Source organism: Microcaecilia unicolor, chromosome 4, assembly GCF_901765095.1.
Source record: "Microcaecilia unicolor chromosome 4, aMicUni1.1, whole genome shotgun sequence".
NCBI lineage: Eukaryota > Metazoa > Chordata > Amphibia > Gymnophiona > Siphonopidae > Microcaecilia > Microcaecilia unicolor.
The window spans coordinates 216,397,859-216,424,535 of NC_044034.1; the positions used below are offsets into that span (position 1 = coordinate 216,397,859).

The following is a 26,677-nucleotide window of genomic DNA, read 5'->3' on the forward strand; positions in this document are numbered from 1 at the left end:
TTGTAGGGGTTTACAAGTGTATTCATATTTTGGTGGGGGGTTCAACGTGTTAATCCTGTCCTTCAGTTAAGAAATTTTAGTCTCTGCCTGCTGGCTAGGACATACTACTACTACTACTACTTAGCATTTCTATAGCGCTGCCAGGGTTACGCAGCGCTGTACAAGTTTAGACATGGGGAAGGACAGTCCCTGCTCAAGAGAGCTTACAATCTAACGGTAACAAGCTATGTAGCCAGTGTAGGTATCAGGAAAGGGGAAGGTGGTTAGGCGCCAAAAGCAAGGGAGAAGAGATGGGCCTTGAGTAAGGACTTGAAAATATTGAAGGGGTGAGAGATCATACCAGAGGGGGAGGAGAAAGAAGAGAAATGCATAAGTGTGCACAGGAAGGAGAGCATTTGTGTCTATGGGAGAACAAGGAATCCATACTGGGAGAAGGATGCAGCAGGTGAAATACTAATAATGATTTTTTTAAAGTTAACTGCTTTTAATTATCTAAAGCTAAGCTGTTTCTACAACTTGTCTACCTGTTTTTATCTGATATCTGTTCTAATCTGGGCACTGCATTTGAAAACTGTAAAAATTCTGATACGAACTTTTTAATTTGTTAAGGTGTTTTAGAATTCCTCTTCCCTCCCCTCATCTGGTTTCTTATAGATGGGTTTGAACAGCATAGGTGTGGCTAAGGAAGTTCAGGGTCAGCACATGCTCTGTTGAATTCTGCCTTTGTGGTGAAACCTCACAAAGAAGACATTTTTTGGCATTCCCTTCCTCTTATCTGTTTGCCCAAACAGCTGTGTAGTTAAGTGGCTTAATACAGCTTTGGAGATAGGTTTCACAGCTAACACATTCTACAGATATTTGGTTGTGTAGGCCCTTAGTTCCACCCTACTACTATTTAACACTTCTATAGCGCTACAAGGCATATGCAGCGCTGTACACCATAAACATAAAGACAGTCCCTGCTCAAAAAGCTCACAATCTAAATAAGACAGGTAACAGACAGAATAAGGGGTAAGGGGAATTAAAGAGGAAGGGATAACAGTACAGGCAAGTGAGCAGTGGTTAGGACTCAAAAGTGGCGTCAAAGAGGTGGGCTTTTAGCTTGGACTTGAAAATGGCCAAAGACAGGGCTAGACGTACATGCTCAGGAAGTCTATTCCAGGCGTGTGGTGCACCCTACCACTTCAAAAGAGAACAAAGTCTTACTGTTTATATATCCACTATAGAGAGCTGGCCCTTCTGGCACTGTTAGCAGTAGCAGTACTGGAAAGATAATCAGGAAATCATTGTCAATTAACTGTTACCCACAGACTGAGATTAGGTTATCCTGGGTCTCGACTCTGTAATAATATCCCTCAAATTAGGCCTATAACCAAACACTAGATCAGGGGAGGAAAAAAAAATCCTATACCCTGAAAGGGAAACCTAAATCAATAAATATCCCATTAAGAGGTAAGGTTGTACATTCCTTAGAACTTACACTAAAACTACCTGCTTCCTATATCCCACAGAACAGGTGTTGGAAAAAAATAGGGTTGGAACTTTGATAGGCCATTTTTCATATCCTTTATCCACAAGTACAACAGCTCTTACACTTGAAGAATGGCAAAGAAACAACGAGCCCCTAAAGTTGCAGCTTTCACTACAGCTTCTGCCTCTGTCCAGACTGAATGCTTGGACCAAGGCAAGATTCTGGTTTCATGTGATAAATGTATGCACATTGAATCCCTCAAGAAAGAAGTACAAGAACTAAGAGAGGAGGTGGCAAGACTAAGAAACATCTGTGACAACCAGAAATTCATCACAGCGATGCATCTTGAAACGTTGGGGACTTGCAGCAAACGGAGATAAGATCTTGAGCAGACAGAGCACAGCTGGACTCAGGCCACCAGATCCTGTAAGATCAATCCTCCAACTCTATCTCCTGTTGAACTGAAGAATCAGTTCACAGCTCAAGAGGCAGAAGAGCTAGAAACATTTCAAAAATAGGAGGAAAGAACAATCAAAACTCCCAACACCACTGGACAAGTGACCAATAAGAAGTGAAAGGTAGTGGTGGTTGAAGATTCACTTCTGAGGGGTACTGAGGCACCTATATGCCGACCAGACATATTGTCCAGGGAGATGTGTTGTCTACCTGGTGCCAAGATTCATGATGTTGCGGAAAGATTACCTAGACTCATCAAGCCTTCTGACCACTCTCCTATGCTGCTCATCCATGTTGGCACGAAATGATACTGCTAGGTATCCTGCTGAACATATCGAACGGGACTGTGGCCTTGGGCTAGAGGGTGAACCACCTAGGTGCATAGGTGGTGTTCTCACTGATCCTCCCTGTTGAAGGTAAAGGCCGAATGAGAGAAGCTTGCATACTGGAGCTAAATATGTGGCTGCGTGGATGGTGTGAACATGAGTGCTTTGGTTTCCTATACCATGGGATGACTTTCCAAGAGCTACTGAGCAGTGATGGTGTCCATCTATCAAGAAAGGGACAGAGTGTCTTCAGCAATAGACTGGCTAAAGTACTAAAGAGGGCTTAAAGAGGGCTTTAAACTAAACTTGCTGTGGATGGGTAAAAAAGACCCCAAAGCTATAAATAACCCTCAGGAAGGTAGGGCATTGAATGTCCCTATAGAAAAGGAAAAAAAAAGAAGACTAACATCTGGAGAGCCTTGTATACCAATGCCCACAGTAAAGGAAACAAAATTCTAGATCTAGAGGCTACAATGACAGAAGCAGACTTGGATTTAGTCACAGAGACGTGGTTCACGGAGAACCATGACTGGGCTATAGCTATATCTGGCTATTATCTATTCAGGAAGGACAGGGTAGGAAAAAAGGTGGATCAGTGGCATTATATAGTAAGAATAATATTAATGTGACAGAATTGGAGGACACATGGGGTACGGAAGAAACACTATGGGTTAAACTGGAAAGAGGGAAAGGAATTACTAAATGTTTATTTCTTATATATCTCCACCAGAGCTTACGTGGAGGGGCATAATCGAATGAAAACGTCTATCTCCATGGGCGTTTATCTCCGAGAACGGGTCCGTGAAGGGGCGGACCGAACCGTATTTTCGAAAAAAATAGACGTCCATGTTTTATTCGACAAATTGTGATCTGGGCGTTTTTGCTTTTCAGCGATAATGGAAAATGAAAGCGCTCAGCTCAAAAACGAATAAATCCAAGGCATTTGTTCGTGGGAGGGGCAAGGATTCATAGTGCACTGGTCCCCCTCACATGCCAGGACACCAACCGGGCACCCTAGGGGGCACTTTTACAAAAAAAAAAAAAAGGTAAAAGAGCTCCCAGTGCATAGCACCCTTCCCTTGTGTGTTGAGCCTCCCAAATCCCCCTCAAAACCCACTGCCCACAAGTCTACACCATTACTATAACCCTAAGGGGTGAAGGGGGGCACCTACATGTGGGTACAGTGGGTTTGGGGGGGGGGGTTGGACGGCTAAGCATTAAGCAGCACAATTGTAACAGGTAGGGGGGGGATGGGCCTGGGTCCACCTGCCTGAAGCCCACTGCACCCCCTAACAACTGCTCCAGGGACCTGCATACTGCTGCCAGGGAGGTGGGTATGACATTTGAGGGTGAAATAAAAAGTTGTGAAACATCATTTTTTGTGGTGGGAGGGGGTTAGTGACCACTGGGGGAGTCAGGGGAGGTCATCCCCAATTCCCTCTGGTGGTAATCTGGTTATTTAGGGCACTTTTTGGGGCCTTATTCGTGAAAAAACAAGGTCCAGGAAAAGTGCCCTAAATTCTAGCTACAAACGCATACTTTTTTTCCATTATCGGCGAAAGGCGCCCATCTCTGTTCGGGTGATAACCATGCCCCAGTCCCGCCTTCACCATGCCTCCGACACGCCCCCGTCAACTTTGTACGCTTTCGCGATGGAGTGCAGTTGAAAACGTCCAAGTTCGGCTTTCAATTATACCGTGTTATTCGTTTTTGTGAGATAAACGTCCATCTCCCGATTTAGGTCGGAACTTGGGGCGTTTTTCTCGTTCAATTATAAGCAGGATAGTAACATAGTAGATGACGGCATAAAAAGACCTGCACGGTCCATCCAGTCTGGCCAACAAGATAAACTCATATGTGTATACCTTACCTTGATTTGTACCTGCCTTTTTCAGGGCACAGACCGTACAAGTCTGCCCAGCAGTATTTCCCGCCTCCCATCACTGGCTCCGGCACAGACCGTATAAGTCTGCCCTCCACTATCCTCGCCTCCCAACCACCAACCTCTCTTCCCCCACCTGCTCCGCCACCCAATTTTGGCTAAGCTTCTGAGGATCCATTCCTACTGCACAGGATTCCTTTATGCATATCCCACGCATGTTTGAATTCCGTTACCGTTTTCATCTCCACCATCTCCCGTGGGAGGGCATTCTAAGCATCCACCACTCTCTCCGTGAAAAAATACTTCCTGACATCTTTTTTGAGTCTGCCCCCCTTCAATCTCATTTCATGTCCTCTCGTTCTACCGCCTTCCCATCTCCAGAAAAGATTTGTTTGCGGATTAATACCTTTCAAGTATTTGAACGTCTGGGAAAGGCCGAAGGCGCGTCGAGCAAAGAATACGCGCTTCACTGCTGCTGCACGCCGCCTTAACCCTGACTCCGAGGACAGTACGCTTTTTAAATTTTAGGAGGAGGGGGTTCCTGGTGCTGGGAGGGAGGGAGGGAGGGAGGACGGGCAGGCGGCTCGATGCTTGTTGGGTCGGAGGGAAGGCGGGAGGCCGGCCTGGTGCTGTCTGTGTGCTGCTGGGTGGGAGGGAGGCCTGCTGCTGCGTGCTGGGAGGGAGGGAAGCCTGCTGCTGCGTGCTGGATGGGAGGGAGGCCTGATGGTGGGTGCTGGGTGGGTGGGAGGAGGCCTGATGGTGGGTGCTGGGTGGGTGGGAAGCCTGGTGTTGGGTGCTGGGTGGGAGGGAGGCCTGATGTTGGATGCTGGGTGGGAGGGAGGCCTGGTGCTGGGTGCTGCCGAGGGGGAGAGCAGGGTGGCTGGACATTTGTGGCTGGAGGGGAGAGGAGGGTTGCTGTACATTTGTGGCTGGAGGGGAGAGGATGGTTGCTGGACATGGATGGAGGGCAAGAAATGAAGAAGAAAGGAGGAAAGTAAAGAAATAAATGGAAAGGAAGCCCTGGAAACGGAGTTAAGAGAACAGATAGAGAGCAGCAGAATCAGCAACTAGAACCAATATGGATAGAAAAACAAAATCACCAGACAACAAAGGTAGGAAAATCATTTTATTTTCATTTTAGTGTTTGGAATATGTTGAATTTGAGAATTTACATCTGCTGTCTTATTTTGCACTGGGTATAATGGAATTGTAACAGCTTACAGAAATGATTTATAATGGAAGAAAATCATGTTATTTTTTTCTCCTATACTAGTATAATATTTTCAATGATGTCTGTTTATATGCGCCATGGCTGGTGTAAGGGGTGTGGCTATCATAGGGGTGGAGTCATATGTGGTGACCCTGCCCATAATGAGTACCGGCACTTTGCGATAAATAATTCGATTTTGGGTTGCTGTTTGGGCACTCGGTCTCTGAAAGGTTCGCCATCACTACCCTATAAACACACATAAGCCTGTTTGTTTTGCATTGCTCCTGATGTCCAATAAGAGCAGTTTTAAATCTAATCTAAAACCTTTGTCTTTTTACAATCTATTGTGTGTTTAATCTGTCCTGTTATTGCACTGCACTGAAGGGCCCCTGCCTATGGCTCCAAGAGTCTCTGTTGATGTGAATGATTATTTATTGTGGATTTCCTGAAACCCAGCTAGCTGGATTAAGAACCACTGGCCTTGAGAACTGACAGTCTCCTCTACTGCCAGAGCAGAGTTAGCAAGCCAACTGATATTTCTACAGACTTGATTCGGTTTTCTGAAGAAAATAACCAGGCCTGACTTAGTCTGAGCCCTGCAGCCATAGTTTCACAGTCTTGCATTTATTTATGGACCCTACACAAACCACCAGATGACTATGGGGATGAGTAAGAGGTAATAAAGAGAAAGGCCTTAACAAAATAAGTGCTGGTTTTATTGAGATATACAGCAGCAATATGTTAAAGCCTCATTTATTGAGGAGGCACATTATTGTGAGATCACCAGATGGCACTGTCTGTTCAGTTACTGTTCACACTGGCGCTTCACTGAAATTGCTCACTCCCTGTCTCAAGCCTGAACAAGACAAAAAACCCTGTTCAATAAATTAAGCTCCGCTTCAGACTTCTGCTATCTTGTTCTTGAATGTGTTAGAACAAGTTCATGCTATAAGAAACTGAGCACCATGGAAGACAAATAATATTGTATAGAAGCATGTGGGATTTCTACATAACCTGTGCACACAGAGGTAGAGAGACAACGTATGATAACATAAGAACTGCCATACTGGGTCAGACCAAAGGTCCATATAGCTCAGTATTTTGCTTCCGGCAGTGGCCAGTCCAAGTCACAAGTAGCTGGAAGAATCCCCAAAACTAGCAAGATTCTATATTACTTACTCCCAAGGGATAAGCAGTGGCCTTCCCTGAGTCTAACTTAACAGCAGTATATAGACTTTTCCTCCAGGAACTTGTCATAAATTGTTTAAACCCAGCTATGCTAACCGCTTTAACCAGTTCTCCAGCAATTGAATTCCAGAGCTCAATTATGTGTTGAGTGACAAAATATTTTCTCATATTTGTTTTAAAAGTATTACTGTGTAACTTCATGTCTTTGTACTTTTAAAACAGTAAATGATCTATTAGCATTTATCAGTTCCATTCCACTCAGGAAAAGAACATAAGAATAGCCATACTGGGTTAGACCTATGGTCCATCTAGCCCAGTATCCTGCCTCCAACATTGGACAATCCAGGTCACAAGTACTTGGCAGAAACCCAAATAGCAGCAACATTCCATGTCACCAATCACAGAGCAAGTAGTGGTTTCCCTCATGTCCATCTCAATAACAGGCTATGGACTTTTCCTCCAGGAACTTGTCCAAACCTTTTTTAAACCCAGATACACTAACCGCTGTTACTGCATCCTCCGGCAACAAGTTCCAGAACTTAATTATTCTTTAAGTGAAAAAAAAAAAGTCCTCCTATTTGTTGTAAAAGTATTTCCATGTACTTTCATTGAGTGTCCCCTGGTCTTTGTACTTTTTGAAACAGTGAAAAATGGATTCACTTTTACCCGTTCTACACCACTCAGGATTTTGTAAACCTCAATCATATCCACCCACAATCGTCTCTTTTCCAAGTTGAAGAACCCTAACCTCTTTAGCCTTTCCTCATATGAGAGGCATTCCATCCCCTTTATCATTTTGGTCGCTCTTCTTTGAACATTTTCTAATTCTACTATATATTTTTGAGATATAGTGACCAAAACTGAACTTAATACTCAAGTTCAGGATGCACCATGGAGCGATACAGATGCATTATAACATTCTTGGTCTTATTTTGCATCCCTTTCCTAGTAATTTCTAGCAATTCCTAATAATTCTGGTCTGCTTTTTTGGCCGTTGCCACACACTAGGCAGAAGATTTCAGTGTATTGTCTACAATGACACCTAGATCTTTTTCTTGAGTGAACCCTGGCATCAGGTAACTATGATTCGGATTATTCTTCCTAATGTGCATCACTTTGCATTTGTCCACATTAAATTTAATCTGCCATTTGGATGCTTAGTCTTCCAGTTACTTATGGTCTTCCTGCAATTTTTCACAAGCCGCATGTGTTTTGACAACTTTGAATAGTTTTGTGATATCTGCAAATTTAATCATCATACTTGTTGTTTCAATTTCCAGATAATTTATAAATATGCTAAATAGTACCGGTCCTAGTACACATCCCTGCGGCACTCCACTATTCACCCTCCTCCACTGAGAAAAATAGCCATTTAACCCTACCCTCTGTTTTCTGTCTAATATCCAATTCCTAATCCACAGAAGAACATTGCCTCATATCTCAGGAGTCTTTCATGAGGAACTCTGTCAAAAGCTTTCTGAAAATCTAGATACATTGCATCAACTGGCTCACCTTTATCTACATGTTTAGTCATGCCTTCAAAGAATTGAAGCAAATTGGTGAGGCAAGACTTCCCTTGGCTAAACCCATAGACCTGGGGAAGCCACTACTTAGTCCTGGGGGTAAGCAGAATAGAATCTAACTACTTTTTTGTGATCCCACCAGGTACTAATAACCTGGATTAGCCACTGTTAGAAACACGATATTGTGCTTGATGGCACTTTGGGTTGACCTAGTATGGCAATTCTTTTTATGCAGGTTTACTAGGAATCAAACCCACAACCCTTAGGCATGGAAAGTAGCTAGAAAGTAGATACTTGCAGCACAAGCCACAGGAGTCACAATGTTTCTTTGCACGAGTCATTTCATCCCCTTAATCATTTTGGTTGACTTTCTCTGTACCTTTTGTAATTCCGCTCTGGCTTCCCCCTTAAATAACATCTGACAAGTGCCATATTCGCGGTCTCTGCACATTTCCACCTAAGCTCTTATCCCCTCCCAGCTGACATTTTGGCATTGCAGCAGCTGCTGAAGGATGAGAAAGCGGAATGAAGGCACCTGCAGAGATCATCCTAATCCCCCCCAACACTGAATTTTCAGATGTGTCAGCCTTTAAGGTACCTGGTGCTCTCCTCCAGATGCCTTGAGTGCTGGTTTAGCAAAGCCTCCAAGCCCACTCAATCAGTGCAACAGCAGGGCAGCCCTGTACAATCATACCATGTGATGTGATATCCATCAAGCAGGCCAAATAAAGCATGAGTGTTCATTCAAGAATGGCAGATGCAAATCTTATTTGTCATGGCTACTAAAAGCAAATTAAAAATGGCTGACCCAGGTTCAGGTTGCAAAAGTAACTGAGGCGAAAGCTGCAATGCACTGAAGCTGCACAGAGACAATACCTCTGAACAGGTACACCACACCACACCACACCACGTGTGCAGTGTTTTTAACTGTGGGTTATCAAAAATGGGTTGAGTTAGTAGCTATTTTTGTTTTAACTCAGACAGTGCATTCCGGTTTTCTTGTAATTGAAGACTAGGAGCACCCAAATGCACTGGAGGCAGGGAGTTCAAGAACAACCCCAACCAATGTTGCGTCTAACTCACCAATATCCTAAAATACAGGGGACGGTGTGAGGAGCTGTATGAGGCAGTGATGGGTATTAGCAGGTGGTGGCAGGATGTGAAGGGGGTATTTTCTCTGTTTTCGGAGAGGGATGTGGGAGAGGAGGCAGTTTCTTACCACATTTTGAGAGCCTGCCGGTCATGAACTCCACACAGTTAGTGGTGTCTGGATCACAGCACAGAAAAAAGGAAGGAGGAAGGAAGAAGGGAGGGAGGGAAGAACATAAAAGAGAGGACCCCATACAGTAAACGTCTCCAGAAGCAGAAATTCAGAGCACTGCCCCTCCTACAAGTTTTACATGGAGTAAAGAAATAGCTCCATCCCTCCCCCAATGAGAACACTTCTGTGCTAGCCACTGAAAACCTGTGCACAAAGTCTGCCTTGAAATCTTTTCACCCTGTAGGAAGCATTACATGCTACACCTGTAAATGAAGAACCCTCTGTCCTGCAGCAGATTCATGCTAATATCCTATAAAGACATATAAGCACCTATGTGTCTTTATCAAATAGGTTGCAAATAGGTTCCTTTTTTGCCTTCTCAATCTAAGCGACTTATCATAATTGGTTCTGTCCTACGGAGATTCCCTCACATACACACTTCTACTTTTTTGTATCATTCTTACAATGATTTCGGTTAAAGATGTGATAATGGTGTTCATGCTTCTAGTTACTTTGTGCTGCACTGAGGAAGTCCAAAAAAGTTTGAATTCCAGTATGAAAATTATAGGCAAGTGTGGGATAGTGTCTCTTGTCTCACCTAACTTCCATCATCCCCAGGTACCAGACCTGGTACAACAGGCTGAGAAACTGTCTCACCATTCATTTCATTGTTATTAAGTGCTCCCAAGCTTCAGCACTGATTATTTTCTGCTTGTCCTGTTCATGTTGCTTGGAATGTCATATCTATCTTTAGGCAGAAATAATTAAAACTGGACTGTTCTACTGCCAAAACTAAACAAGCTGTCACACAGCTGATCACAGACAGGTGACAATTTGTTCTATTTCTTTGTTGGGGGACAGGGTGAAACCTGTTATTTTTTCAAAATTAAAATAATCTAGCTCAACTTGCTACCCTATCTGATAAGAACTGGTAACAAAGGACAGTAAAATGCAAGAATATTTGAAGGAAAATGCATATTATGCTCCCTGACACAGGCAATGATAAAAGATCTACCCTTGACTTTATACCAACCTGTGCTCAACCCAGCAAATACACTTTTCCAAAGAAAACCAAGGATAGGGAGCATGTCATTAAATTACCTCCTCCTCCAATTAATAACTGTAAAAAAATAATAATAAAAAGAAGCAAGAAAGGTTTTGGGAGCATAAGAGACCTAACTGCAGCTCATTAATGCTAAAACTATGGGGCACTGGTGAAACACATATTAATAAAATAGTTTGGAGTGGGGAAAAACCTATATGAAAAGTTGTGGATTTTGTGCTGATCAGCATATATGGACGTGCAAGCATTAAACTGTGAGCACCATTTGCCTGTGGTGTACTATCAAGATGACTCAAAAGGATACAGGACACTATTCCACCCTGTAAGCCTAATATTAGACAATGCTTAAAGTACTGGGACAACTCAGCTGGGCTGGAGTTGTGGTGACCATTCATGCCAATAACAGATATTAGATCTTAAGCTAGCTATGATATGATTTAGAGCAGGCTTGTCAAAGTTAAGTTCTCAAAAAGGCTGCACTAGGTTTTCAGGATATCCCTAATGAATATGTATAAGATTTGCATGCCCACTACATCCACTGTATGCAGTTCTCATATGCATATTCATTAGGAATATCCTGAAAACCCGGTCTGCTTGCAGCCCTTGAGGACTTAATTTGGACTATTCTACTGATTTAGGGCTAACTTCAGGGCTGGCACAACCATTAGACCAGACTAGGCATCCATATAGGGCAGCAGCCTCTAGGGAGCAGCAAAGAGCAGCTGCAGCGGAAGCAAAACAATAGGTCATGATGTCCAAACAAACTCATTTAGCTGCACGAAGGGTGGGCAGTTTTCAAGTAGCCCATTTACCTGGGTAAATGACTTTTGAAAATTGCTTTCACTAAGGGCATGGAAGCTAATTGGGGAGAAGAGAGGTGTAAAACAGAAGGTTCACCTAGAGTATCCAATACCTTTGTTCTGACCCTGGCTATCTTTCAATTTTCAAATGCAGAAAATATATCTTGAGAAGGGCCACAGGTGCCTTTGTTACACCAGCAGTTAATTGGGTGATTTAAGCAGGCAGTTTCCAGAAAACGACATACTTCCAGAGTAGGTCGGAAATTCATCTAGGTGGATAGATGCATTAACCTCCAAGATATACCATGTTCCTGTTTATAAGCTTCTAACTACTAAATCAAAACCAGCACAGCTTCTTTATTGCAATAAAATACTCCAGAGTCAAATGTTGGTTAGCGAATTTCAGACACAGGTTAAATCAAGTAACTGCTTTAGTTCTGTAAACTGCTGAACAATTGCTCTGCATCACTGGATTTTGATCTTCCCAGTGGTACATGAAATTTATCTGTAGGGAAACTGATTTCCAGTGGTGGTATCACTATATAGAAGCTATGCTCGAACTGTGAGAACAAATGTTATTGGTGTGAAAAACTGAAAGGGGTGATAGTGCCATTATAGCACTCAGACTTGAAATATGAGAAATTTGAGAAATAATGGCTCATAATTGCTGCCCTGGTTAGAAAGGTCAGAATCATGTCTATCAAGCTTATTGGAACTACATCTTCAGAAATGAGGCCCATGAGATCAGAAGGGGCTTGGGAGGTCTGAAATGAAGTCAGTTGCTGTTCAATGGGAGGAGGCACTTAAGAAAGTTAAGCTAAACTTAAATTTGGAGGTAACTAGTACTGACTCTCATATCTTGTAAGCGCTGGGAGAAGCATTGACTTCTGTTGATTTAATAAGCTGTTTGTAGGAAAGATTTTTCTTCCCTTGGCTCCCAGACATACAAAGATAAAAACACACAGATACAAAAAAAATTAAGACACACATATGTCAGCTGGAAAATGTACACTGACCACAACACCATCTCTACCGGCTCTCTTGAAACTTTCTAAACAGTGTGAACTACACTGGGCAGTGGAGGAACAGATAATGAAAATTATAGATGCTGTTGCAAGAAAAACAGCCCAAACTCCAGAGGTCAAAGGCTGGCATCACCGGGTCCCTGCAGATCTTTTTATTTAAGGGCACAGGAAATGACATCTTTCTGATACTTTTATGTTTTTCTCCTTATTGTTAATTTGCTCAGTGACATGCTTGAGCTAGATTTCTACATATTAATAAAACTGTGGCATTTTTATGAATGGTTAATTAAGGGAACCTGAAAAACTGTTAGGTTACTAAGGGCTCAATGTAATAAACCATGCGTTAGAATGGTGCACTAAGCCTCTTTACACAGCATTCTAACTCATGTAAAAAAAAAAAAAAGTTACTCCCAATGCAATAAACTAATCCATGCTAATTACTGCAGAATTACAAATTGTATACTAACATGAAAAAACAGAGTACACTGCTGTGGTAATTTGTAGCAGTTGCTGCAACCAGAGTAAAATGTTTAAGTGCATGAGCAGGGATTAGCTCAAGTAATGAGAAAAGAGACATTTAAGGCAGTGGTTCCCAAACCTGGTCCTGGACGCACCCCAGCCAGTCAGGTTTTCAGGATATCCACCATGAATATTCATGAGAGAGATGTGGCTGCAGTGGAGGAGGTGAGAACCACTGACTTAAGGGGAAAAAAAAGCAGCTGGACTCCCTGTCTCCATCCCTCCCCACCCCCCAATTCCTCTCTTGAACCGGGCATCCCATGATCAGAGAAGGTCATGCTGTTAGACCCTCTTGAACCAACAATACTTACCTATTCCAGAGAGGCATCCAGCAATGTTTCTATCGCACCACCGTCATTTTGTACAATTTCTGCACCTGACCTTTATCAGTGCATCCAAATGTACCAATAGGAGTCAGTTTGCCAAATAAGACCTTGTTTGGCAGGCTGACTCCTAGCAATGCATCACAACTGCTGGGGATCAGGCACTGCCATTTTGCAAGATGGCAGTGGTGAAAGGAGAACATTGCTACATGTTTCTTTGGACCAGGTTAGTCTTAGTGGTTCGGAGGGTGGGGGAGGACCTTGGGGTGCCCTGGAGCAGATAGCTCAGGGTAGGGGTGGATTCTGGCTCCACTTGAGTTACAAATCCTCTGAGGTAATGTGCTGCACTTTACCTTAGATAACCCTGCTGCCAGGGGTAGATTGACAGTGATCTGGGTCCTCAGGCAATAAGTGTCATAGGCCCCTAACCATCTATCAAAAGTGATTAAATTAGATGGAAGCTGGGGGACAGTTGGCACCCTACTACTGTGGACCCTCAGGCACTGCCCTATTGTTCCAATGGTCAGTCTGCTCCTGCCTGCTTCAAACACACAGTTTCAGCCCCAAGCTGAAGTAAAGACTCTGCACTAAAAGGAAAGTTAAAAAAAAGAAAACCTGTTCCAAAATTCAGCATGTTTTTCACATTGGGAGCAAGTCCAGATTCAGTGTGTATATACAGGATCACATGCCAACCGCAGTACCCTTTAGCGTCATGGTTTTACTGCAGACTTTTACATGCTAAAACCTTTACTGCATTAGGAATAAGTGTTGAAAATCAAAAGTAAATCATCGCATGAAAGGATAGCACAGTTTATTACATTGGGCTGTAAGAGTGGTTTACATGAGAAAACCAGACTAAGGATTAGGCTTGCCAGATACATGCAAGTCAATTAGGAGAGGCTGATCTCATCTTGGTTTTGCTTCTACTCACAGGGGGACACATAATTCAGATTTACTTAAGATTAGTCTACCTTAGTTGAATTGGAGCTACTTGTAACCCTAGTAAGGGCTCAATTCATCCACTAAGGGCCCAATATTCAGTGCTAGTTAACCGGCAAGCAACGGCTCCTGGCAGGTTAAATAGCGCTTCGCTGGCTAAGTGCTAATATTCAGCATGAGATATAGCTGGTTGTTGAATATTAGCGCTTCTAACTGGCTATATCATGCATTATAACTGGCTATCTGCAAATATCCAAGTGCTGGCCAGCTAAGTTTAGCGGGCAAATCAGACTGCCTGAATAGCAATTCTATCTTTGCCCACTATTAACTCAACCGGCCAGCACTGAATATTCACATAGTTGGGTCAGAAAACCCCTGGATATTCAATGCCGGTCACTGGAAATGGCCCGGCATTGAATATCCGGGGTCAGCACTGGTGGCGACAGCTAACTGCGTTGCCTGTTGAATATCGGAGGGGAGGGGGGGAACCTTTTTTGCATAGAACAGGAAAAGCTTTAGTGAATAGTGTCCTAAGGGTTAGTATTACAAGACCCAGCACCAAGGTTAGTATAACCACTGGTACAATGAGACAGTGCCGAGGTAGGGTAACAGTGCTTCTACCTTGACTCATCAGCTCTTTCTTCTTTCTCTTTCCTTTGCTTCTGTGTTCACCAGAAATACCATATCATTCATGACTGCAGTAAAGCAATATAAAAGTGTTTGTATCCATATTTACTGTCTCTTCAAAGCCAAGTTCTCTGTGGCTATTCTGAAGTGATGCACAGAAGGCATATGCATGTATGAACACACGTTCACATACTTCAATATATAGTGATTACTTACCTGCAATTGTTCTCCAAAGACAGTATTTTCATGATTTCACAATAATGGTCCTTGTGACCTGTCTCATGGCACCCCAAGACATTTCTCTGTTTACAACCTAAACCTCAGCAGTGCGAGCGATGCCCAAGAATTGTTCATTCCCATCTGGACAAGTTCAGGCCAGCAGTGAACCAAATTCCCAAAATGGGAGGCAAGTGAACTGCTTGAACTTATTAAAATACTATCTTTAATAAACAGTTGTTATGGAAACATAATGACCTTTTCTTCAAAGTTAGATATATTTTTATGGTGTCATATTGATGCTCATGCTGAAAGATATCTCCAAACTTACAATAAAGGTGTTTGCCATGTGTGTTGCACACTTTAGATTTTGCAAAGTATCTGAAGGAGGAGTGTTAATGCTGGAAAAGAGATGGTAAGAGCCATCTTGAGGAGGAGGAAGAGGGAAAGTAGCAGGCAGTCCTCAGCTGGGGAGGTGGATAAGGCTGAACATTTATTTATTTTTATTTATTTTATGGCACTTGTATCCCACATTATCCCACCTCTTTGCAGGCTCAATATGGCTTACATTTCGTCATGGATACTGGAAGTAGCATTGAGTATACATTTGGTTTACAGAGGGTTTTGTGTTACATGGTAGTAAGATAGATGAGGGCGTTAGAGCAGAAAGACATTATAACACATTATAAGACAGTATAGAAATTTTAAGACTATACAGTTACACATGCTGATCTTTGTGATATATCTTGTCGAAAAGATAGGTTTTCAATAGTTTGCGGAAATTGGTCAATTCATAGACCGTTTTAAGGTTACGTGGCAGCGCGTTCCAAAGTTGCGTGCTCGTATAGGAAAAGGTAGATGCATGCATTGATTTGTATTTCAGACCCTTGCATTTGGGAGGATGTAAATTAAGGAATGTGAAGCAAGATCTACATAGATGGAATGCTTCTTGAGGTATCAAAGATCTTCACCAGAGAGGAAGATAAAACTGTACCACAACATGACAGCCAAACTCAGGTTATCAAAGCCAGTAAAATCAACATCCCAACTCCACTTTCAAGCTGAAGACTTGTATGCAGCCCTGGAACTGGAAAAGGAGAAACCATTCCAGAATGAGGAGGAACCAAATCTTGTACATCCAGAAGATGCAGGATCAGCAACCACTGTGCCTAGGAAGTGAAGGGTAGAGATAATTGACAACTTCCTCTAGACATGATGTCCCAGGAGATATACTGTCTACCAGGTACCAAAGTCAGGCATTTCAGAGACTGCTGAAACTCATCGAGCCTTCTTCTGATGCTGCTCATCCATGTTGGCATGAATGATACTGCTAGGTATCTTCCTCAACATACCAACAGCAACTTTGTAGCCCTTGTAGAGACAGTGAAGCAGACAGATTTACAGGAGGTGTTCGCCTCAATCCTCCTGTTCAAGAATAAAGTCCTAGGCAGAGAAGCCTAAATTCTGAAGATGGATGCATAACTATGTGGACTGTATCAACGAGGGTGTTTTAGCTTCCTGGACCATGGGATGATTTGAATTTCTGAGTGATGGTGTGACTTCTGGAAAAGACTGGTTATCTTTCTGAGAAGGGCTTTAAACTAGGATCAATGAAGATGGGAGAACAAAACCCTTAGGTAGGTGAAACATTAAAAACTTGTATAGAAATTAGAAAAAAGGACAATGTCTAGAAGGCTTTGGGACTCATTGTCAAAAGCACTTAGACTTACAAAGTTCCATGGGTTACTATGTAACTTTATAAGTCTAAGTGCTTTGAAAATATGCATCTATGTATACTAATATTCCTTGTATGGGAAACAAAGTCCCAGATCTTGAACTTGTAATGGAAGAGGCCAACTTCGATTTAGTAGCGGCCATGGAGATGTGGTATACAGAGAACCATGTTTAGGAAGGATAGGGAGGCCCAAAGAGGTGGAGGAGTGGCACTGTATGTGAAAAAAAATATAAGAGCAGCTGAAATAGAAGGAAACTGGGGAAAAGAAGAAGCGATATGGATCATCCTGGAAAGAGAAGATGGAACCTGTATGTACAAAGGTGTTATCTACAGACCTCTGCCACAAATGGAGAAGCTGGACAAGGATTTGATCGAAGATATCCATCAGCTTGGAATGAAAGGGGAGGTGCTTTTGCTGAGAGATTTCAACTTGCCTGATGTGGATTGGAATGTCCCTTTGACAGAATTGGACAGAAGCAGATAGATCATGGATGCCTGCCAAGGTATTTTGCTCAGACAAATGGTGATGGAACCCACAAGGGAAGGGGTGACACTGGATCTAGTGCTCACAAATGGAGGAAGTGTTTCCAACGTCCAGGTGGGTGCCCACCCAGGCAATGGTAATCAGCACACAATATGGTTTGATATAAGAGCGAAAGACGAGTGCAGATGCCCAAAACTCAAAGTATTAGACTTCAGATGTGATGATTTTGGTAAAATGGGGGAGTACCTGAAGGAGCTGACAGCTTGGGTAGGCATCAGAGAAGTGGAAGGGCAGTGGTCCAAGCTGAAAGCTGCTATAAATATGCAACACATTTTATATAAGGAAAGAAAAAAAAATCCAACAACAAGAAGAGAAACAGGAAGCTGATATGGTTCTTTAAACAAGTGCCTGAAAAAATAAGGGCAAAAAAAAGCTGAAGTTCAAGAAACACAGAAGAATGCAAGAGGATCACAGAAGAAATTGTGGATTAAAAACTGGTTAAAAGATAGAAAACAGAGAGTAGAGTTAAATGGTCAGTATTCTCAATGGAGAAAGGTAGATAGTAGGGTTCCCCAGGGGTCTGTGCTGGGACCACTGCTTTTTAACATATTTATAAATGATCTAGAGATGGGAGTAACTAGTGAGGTAATTAAATCTGCTGACGACACAAAATTATTCAAAGCTGTTAAATCGGAAGAGGATTGTGAAAAATGACAAAAGGATCTTACGAGACTGGGAGACTGGGCATCTAAATGGCAGATGACGTTTAATGTGCGCAAGTGCAAAGTGATGCATGTGGGAAAGAGGAACCAAAATTATAGTTACATAGTGCAATGTTCCACATTAGGGGTCACTGACCAGGAAAGGGATCTAGGCGTCATCGTTGATGATATGTTGAAACCATCTGCTCAGTGTGTGGCGGTGGCTAAGAAATCAAATAGAATGTTCGGTATTATTAGGAAACGAATGGAAAACAAAAATGTGGATATTATAATACCTTTGTATTGCTCTAAGATATAGTGGAATTAGAAAAGGTACAGAGAAAGGCGATGAAAATGATAAAGGGCATGGGACGACTTTCCTATGAGGAAAGGCTAAAGCGGCTAGTGCTCTTCAGCTTGGAGAAAAGACGGCTGAGGGGAGATATGATAGAGGCCTATAAAATAATGAGTGGAGTGGAACAGGTAGATGTGAATCTCTTGTTTACTCTTTCCAAAAAATACTAGGACTAGGGGGCATGCAATGAAGCTACAAAGTAGTAAATTTAAAATGAAACGGAGAAAATATTTCTTCACTCTACATGTAATTAAACTCTGGAATTTGTTGCCAAAGAATGTGGTAAAAGCAGTTTATTTTATTACATTTGTACCCCACATTTTCCCACCTATTTGCAGGCTCAATGTGGCTTACATAATATCGTAGTGGCATTTGCCAATTCGGTTGATAACAAATACAAAGTTATATTGTGGTCAGATGAGGTAGGTATGGATCAGACGTCATGGGGTCGAAGGAAGTGAAGATTATAAATTGTCCAGTACGATCATTAGTTATGCTGTGTTGCTGGGTGTGAAGATTTACGTTGGATCTGTGGGATAGGCCTTTTTGAAGAGGTGAGTTTTTAGTGATTTCCTGAAGTTTAAGTGGTCATGGATTGTTCCCACAGCATTTGGGAGGCCATTCCATAGTTGTGCGCTTATGCTGGAGAAGCTAGATGCGTAAGTTGTTTTGTATCTTAGGCCTTTACAATTTGGGTAATGTAGGTTTAGGTATGATCGTGATGATCTGATTCTGTTTCTAGTTGGTAGATCTATGAGGTCTGTCATGTAGCCTGGGACTACGCCGTAGATCATTTTGTGGACCAAAGTGCAGATTTTGAAGATGATCCGTTCTTTTATTGGGAGCCAGTGCAACTTTTCTCATAGGGGTTTGGCACTTTCGAATCATGTTTTACCATATATCAGTCTGGCTGCTGTATTTTGGGCAGTTTGGAGTTTTTTGGTGAGTTGTACTTTACATCCCGCGTAGATTCTGTTACAGTAGTCTGCATGGCTTAGGACCATTGATTGTATTAAGTTTCAAAAAGTTTCCCGCGGGAAGAAAGGTTTTATTCATTTGAGTTTCCACATCCTATATAATAATTCTCACCTCCAACGTTCTATGCTTGGGACTGTGGCTCCCTGGCTGCAAGTGGTCTGCGAGGCAGTCACGCATGGACGTCACTGACGTCAACACAGCTGATTCCAAGGCAAGGGGAGGAGTAGTTTCCCTACTCCTCCTACTGCCTCGGAATCAGCTGTCACCCCCCCGCGCTACAGCCCCCTCGAAACCCACCCCCTCCCGCGAACCTGTCGATCCCCCCCAGGAACGCCCAAAACCGCACCCCCCCCCCCTCCCGCCGCTGTTGTGCACTACCTTCGGGTGGGTTCCTCAATCATCTTCTCAGAAAGTTTAACTCCGTGCGTCTGACGTCAGACGCACGCAGAGGAACTTCCAGACAAGATGATTGAAGAACCTATGGGAAGGGAAGAACAACACGGCGGCGGTGGCGGCAGTTTTCGCTCGCACGGGGGGGGGGGGGGAATTGCCTGTCTAAGGCCCGTTTCCTTGCCTACAGAAACGGGCCTTTTTTACTAGTTGCATAGAACATTTTCTTTGTTACGGTATTTACTTGGTTCTCGAGAGTGAGGTTGCGATCGATTGTGACGCCGAATATTTTTAAGCTGTCTGAAGAACGGAGTATGTGTCCTAGGGTGCTTATGGTGGTGGGTTTGTAATTGTTATGTGGAGATGAGAGGATGAGGCAGTGTGTTTTTTCAGTGTTCAGTTTCAATTGGAATGAGTTTGCCCAAAAGTCCATGATGTTCAGGCCATCATTGATTTCATTGGTTATTTCTGTCAAGTCATGTCTGAAGGGAATGTAGATTGTAATGTCATCTGCATAGATGAATGGGTTGAGACCTCAATTAGACAAGGATTTTGCCAGTGGGATCATCATCACGTAACGTTGGTTTAGCGGGGTTTAAAAAGGTTTGGATATCTTCCTAAAAGAAAAGTCCATAAGCCATTATTCAGATGGACTTAGGAAAATCCACTGCTTATATCTAGGTTAACTACTACTACTAATACTTATCATTTCTAAAGTGCTCTAATTAGGACAAACAGGACAAACAAGAGATAAGGGAATATTAAAAGCAGCATAAAATGTATTGTACTGTTTTGGGATCTTGCCAGGTACTTGTGACCTGTATTGGCCACTGTTGGAAACAGGATGCTGGGCTTGATGGACTTTCAGTCTGTCCCAGTATGGCAATACTTATGTACTTATGTAAATTACTGGATTAAACTCAAATAAGCATAAAGGGAAATATAGCTAGTGAAAGCATAGGTGGAAGAAAAATGGCTAAAGATGTGAAGAGAGATGACAAAACCTTTTTCAGATATATTGGGGAAAGGAGAAAGGCTAGAAATAGAATTGTAAGACTGAAAGATACTGAGAACAGCTATGTGGAGGGTGAGGAGGATAAAGCAAATGTGCTAAACAAGTACCTCTTTTAGGTGTTTATCAAGGAAAATCCTGGAGAAGGACTGTGGTTGGCTGCCTAGGGTATATCTGGGAATGGAGTGGCTAGTGTTGCACCGTTCACAGAAAGAAAGCGTTTATAAACAACCTAGGGGACGACCAAAGTTCACGGGGGCATGTCAGAGGCGTAGCGAAGGCGGGACTGGGTGTGCCTAACACATGGAAGTCCTCGACCCATAATGGAAAAAAAAAGGGTGTCCCTGACGACTTTACCTGGTTCTGTTTTTCTTACAACCAAGGCACAAAAAGGTGCCCGAACTGACCAGATGACCACTGGAGAGAATCGGGGATCACCTCCCCTGTGGTCACTAACCCCCTCCCACCCTAAAAAAAAACAAACTTTAAAAATATTTTGTGCCAGCCTCAAATATCATACTCAGGTCCATCGCAGCAGTATGCAGGTCCCTGGAGCAGTTTTAGTGGGTACAGTGCACTTCAGGCAGGTGGACCCAAGACCATCCCCCCCTACCTGTTACACTTGTGGTGGTAAATGTGAGCCCTCCAAAACCCACCAGAAACCCACTGTACCCACATGTAGGTACCCCCCTTCACCCGTAAGGGCTATGGTAGTGGTGTACAGTTGTGGGTTTTGGCGAGCTCAGCACACAAGGTAAGGGAACTATGTACCTTGGAACAATTCCTGAAATCCACTGCAGTGCCCCCTAGGGTGCCCGGTTGGTGTCCTGGCATGTCAGAAGGACCAGTGCACTACAAATGCTGGCTCCTCCCACAACCAAAGGGCTTGCATTTGGTTGTTTCTGAGATAGGTGTCCTTAGTTTCCATTATCGCCGAAAATCAGAAATGACTTAGGTTTTACATGCCAAAATCCCATAGCGTGTCACCCAGAACTAGGCATGGTCATGTGTGGGTGAGGGGCATTCTGAACATTTGCAGACAGTACTACAGAATATCAGGGATGCACACAATTACAGCAGTTGTAAGTCCTGGTGCCAAAATTTGGCTGCAGGAATCAGCGCTATGCACTATTCCATAAAGGGCGCTCAGCCCGGAGCAACCTTTATAGAATAGCGCTGAGCAAAGGATATTTTTGAGCGCTATTTACTGAATGCGGCCTTAACTGGATAACACTGGGTTAACATGAGAACCCCTTAGTGCCTCCTACAGCAAAGTCTAGGGACGACCATCTCTAGGGACGATCTAAATGTCAAGATTTGGGCGTCCCCGACCGTATTATCAAAATGAAAGAAGGATTCCCATCTTGTTTCGATAATATGGGTTTTCCCCGCTCCTTCGCCAAGACGTTTTGCGAGGACGTCCTCAGCAAAACTTGGGCATCCCTTTCGATTATGCCCCTCTAGGTGACCAAAGAACTAGATAGAGGATATGAACTAGATGTAATCTACTTAGATTTCAACAAAGTCTTAAACATTGGACTCAAAGTGGTGAACTGGATTGGAAACTGATTGACCAACAGATGACAGAGGGTGGTAGTAAATCGAATTCACTTGGAGGAAAGGAAGGTGAGTAGTGGAATGCCTCAGGGATCAGTACTGGGGCTGTTTCTGTTTAATATATTTGTGAGAGATGTTGCTGAAGGGTTAGAAGAAGTTAGCCTTTTTGCGGATGACATGAAGATTGCCAACAGAGATTGACAACCTGGAGGGAGTAGAAACCATGAGAAGAGATCTCCAAATATTAGAAGAACCTGGCAGTTAAAATTTAATGTGAAGAAGTGCACAGTGATGCACTTAGGGTGCAGAAATCCAAAGGAGATGTGCCAGATGGGAGTAGACAGATTGAGCAGCACAGCCCAGGAGAAGGGCCTTGGGATGATGTTGTCAGAGGATCTCATGGTGACAAAGCAATGTGACAAGATTGTGGCCAAGGCAAAAGGATGCTAAGCTGCATAGAGAAAGGTACAACCAGCAGAAGAAAGGAAGTGTTGATGCCCCTGTACAAGTCATGAGCCCCAACTTGGAGTACTGTGATGTAAAAAAGACAAAGCAGCTCAGAGAAAAGCGACAATCATGGTATGGGATTTGTGCCACAAGACGCATGAGAAAACACTTGATGACCTGAAGATGTATACCCTGGAGGAAAGGAGAAATTGGGGTTATATGATACAGACATTCAAATATTTGAATGGTATAAATATACAAACAAACCTTTTTCAGAGACAGGATAGTAGAACTACAGGACATAAATTGAGGTTGCAGAGGGGCCGATTCAGGAATAGTGTCAGGAAGTAGTTTCTCATGAAGAGGATGGTAAATACCTTGAATGCCCACCCATGGGGGTGGTGGTGGTGGTGATGAAAATGGCAATGGAATTCCAAAATGCATGGGATAAAAACAAAGGAATCCTGTATACAAAGAGAATGAAACCAAGCAAACTTAGCAGTGTTGAGAATGCAACTTCAGTAACTGGGAAAGCAATACTGGGCAGGACTTCTATTGGTCTGTGCCTAGATCATGGCTGGACAGATCTGGATGGGGCCTCGATGACAGCGTCAGTAGCTGGGGAACAAGGCCAGTGCCAGGACTTCTATGGTCTGTGCTCTGAAAATAGCAAGGATAAATCAAGATCAAGTATACATATGTAGTATCGCATCATACCTTATGCTATGAGTTTATCTTGTTGGGCACTGAATGGACCGTCCAAGTCTTTACCTGCCATCATCTACTATGTTACTATATAGGGTCACATTAAAATCTATTCAGGAAGGACAGTGTGGAAAGTAAAGGTGGATGGGTGGCAATATATGTAAAAAAATATTAAAGCAACACAATTGTAGGGCTTATGAAATATTGAGGAGGTTCTGTGGGCTAATTTGGAGAAAGAATAAAACATTTGTACTGATGTGTTGCACAAACTTTCGAGATGGAAAAGACGGCTGAAGGGAGATATGATAGAGGTCTACAAAATCCTGAGTGGCGCAGAATGGGTAAAGGTGAATCAATTTATTACTCTTTTAAAAAGTACAAAGATTAGGGGACACTCAATGAAGTTATATGGTAATACTTTTAAAATGAATTCAAGGAAGTATACTTTTCACTTAATGAATAGTTATGCTAAGGAAATCATTACTGGAGAATGTAGTTACAATGGCTAGTGTATCTGGGTTTAAAAATGGTTTGGACAAGTTCCTGGAGGAAAACTCCATAGTCTGCTATTAAGATAGATATGGAGAAGCTGCTGTTTACCCTGGGATTGGTAGTATGGAATCTTGCTACTATTTGGGATTCTGCCAGGTACTTGTGATCTGGATTGTTCACTGTTGGAAGCAGGATACTGGGCTAAATGGACCACTGATCTGACCCAGTATGGCTATTCTTATGTTCCACGTACAGTGGAGGTGCGACGATTCCTAAGGAAAGTAGTCAGGTCAAGGAAAAGGAAGTAGGACAAGTGGGCTCTATCCAAACACGAGGAAGACGTATGAGTTTCCAAATCTTTATTGAGTAACAATCAAACGACTTGAAACAGCTGCTGTGTTTTGGCGTGATGCGGCTGCGTCAGGAGTCTTATAATGAGATAACCTGGCATTTCCTTGTTACACGATATAATTATAAGGAACAATGCACAGGAATAGCTGACAAGAAGTGCATTGGAAAAGGGCACCAGGGAAGGAGAGTCAGTAGTATAAGGTGAGACATCACGGAGGAGGTGGAAGCAGATGGTGTGTTGGAGGCGACTCCTGGTTGATGCCTTAGACCAAGACATTCTGTGCCGGTACCCAGATAAGGGCCAGCACTAAATATCCAGATAGAATTCAGTCAGAAGCAACCAGCATTTAAGGAAACGTTGATTGCCATTGGTTGAAAATTGCCCCCATTGTTTATATATACATATATATAGCTGCATACATGAGTACTTTACATACAAACATAAGCACCAATTTTTGAAAATGACTTAGTCCCAAACATTACAAATTATCCATCCTTGTACAATACTGGGGATGCTCAGCACCTACTGGCATCCAAACAATTGGCTCCTGTGCCCTTGGGACACCAGAGTAAACTTAAAGCATTGAGCCAGTCTGGAGACACTACCAATACAAATCTCCTTCCAAGGAACCACTGATGAGATGTCAGAGCAGAAATGTAAAACAGGTGCCTCATGAAAGAGAAAACCAAATGAAATTATAGGCTGCCTGAATACTCAAAGGTGTGCTGTCTCAAGAACTGAGTGGAGCAGGGGTAGTTTTCTATAAAGAAGGGATCAAGTCAGGCTGGTAGCAGCCTCCATCTTCCCTTTCAGCTACCATGAAGATAAGGAAGCAAGGTCAAAATGGCATGATGGCCTCAACCCCTTCATCTACGCTGATGATGTCACAATATTCATCCCTTTCCAATCCAAGCTTACAGAAATCTTGGAGAAAATAATCACTGCCATGAACATCCTGGCATCCTGGGCCAACGCCTTCAAGATGAAAATGAACAAAGAAAAAAATGTCTAATCCTTTCATCACAATATGCCACTCTGCTCCCAACCACTCTGATCACCCCCGACGTTACAATCCCAATATCTGATAATCTAAAAATCCTAGGAGTAACATTAGACAACCACCTAACTTTAGAAACTCATGCAAAAGCCACGACGAAGAAGATGTTCAACATGATGTGGGTACTGAAAAGAGTAAAACCATTCCTCCCACAGAAAACTTTCCGCAATCTAGTACATCCACAGTACTCACCCATGCCGACTACTGCAACAGCATCTTCATCGGTTGCAAAGCCCAAATCATGAAAAAAACTCCAAACCACCCAAAACACAGCAGCCAGACTCATTTTTGGCAAATCACAATTCGAAAGTGCAACACCACTACGTGAAAAACTTCACTGGCTCCCTATCAAGGAACGCATAAACTTCAAAGCCCACACAATGATCCACAAGATCCTTCATGGCGAATCTCCAAGCTACATGACCGACTTGATTGATCTACCAGCCAGGAACGGGTCCAGATCTTCTCGAACATATCTTAATCTCCATCTTCCCAATTGCAAAGGCCTCGAATACAAAACCTACTAGGCATCCAACTTCTCCGTTATAGGCAGCAAACTCTGGAATGCAATACCTCAACACATCCGAACAACCAATGAACATCTACCCTTTCGAAAGCTGCTGAAAACTTACTTCAAACAAGCATACCCAAACAACCCAACTTAATTCTTGAACCTAATCCACACCACTAACACTACCCATACGCCAATCCTCTCCCCCACATCTCTTCCTATTGTCCTACTCTCTATAACTGGGTTATCTTCGTGATATTTTGTACCATACTTTGTATTATCTCTGTGATACTTTGTACCATACCTTGTAAGCCGCACTGAACCTGCTATCGAGCGGGAAAGAGCGGGGTATAAATGCTATAAATAAATAAATAAATGATCTGGTAGAAAATTCCCGTGGAGAAAGGAAGATACATTCTTCTTGGTGCAAAGTAAGAAAATGCAGAAAATGCATCTTTCTGTTAAACAGAAACCAATGGTGGACATTTGGTGTGGTGCTTTGAGTACAGCTGGAGTTCTAAGATCTAGAACACTAAGCCTCAGGTGCCACGTAACATGTCATTTGACCTTAAGTGCACAATCCATGGAAAATACTGATATTTGGAGACTCCTTACCCACATTCAGAGCCAAGGTTTCCTTTCTATTCCATCCTCACACTCACCTGATAACTGTTGGACAGACGGCTGGTCATGCGTGCTTAACAACTGTGCCTGGATGGTTTCCACTACTCGTTTGAAGCGTCGACTTGGTCCTGTGAGAGGGAAGCATAGACAAACTGATTCCAAACTGGGCAGCGAACCATACAGGGTGTATATGATGTTGGGGACAACAAAAGTATTCTTATAATACAGTTAGAAATATAAACCCCTGAACAGCAGCCTCTCTTTTTGCGTCATGTGGTAAAGGTAAGTGATGCTGTTGTTATGATGATATAGTATGTTATTCTATCCACCTTCCTTTGACACCATCCAAAAGAAACACTTCCTTTTTCTATAACGTGTATTTGGATTTGCCCTTGCCCATTTCTTAACTTATATATTGATTGATTTTTGTATACCAGTCTCCTAATTA

At 42.8% G+C, this 26,677-nt stretch overlaps 1 protein-coding gene across 1 annotated transcript in view; it reads right to left on the reverse strand.

The window, feature by feature from the left end:
- Positions 1 to 14,616: 14,616 nt before the first annotated feature.
- Positions 14,617 to 26,677, reverse strand: part of BRSK2 (BR serine/threonine kinase 2) — a 900,270-nt gene continuing 888,209 nt past the window's right edge. Inside the window, 2 exon segments of the mRNA XM_030202457.1 lie at positions 14,617 to 14,681; positions 26,268 to 26,357. Of these exon segments, the coding sequence (XP_030058317.1) occupies positions 14,617 to 14,681; positions 26,268 to 26,357 (155 nt within the window).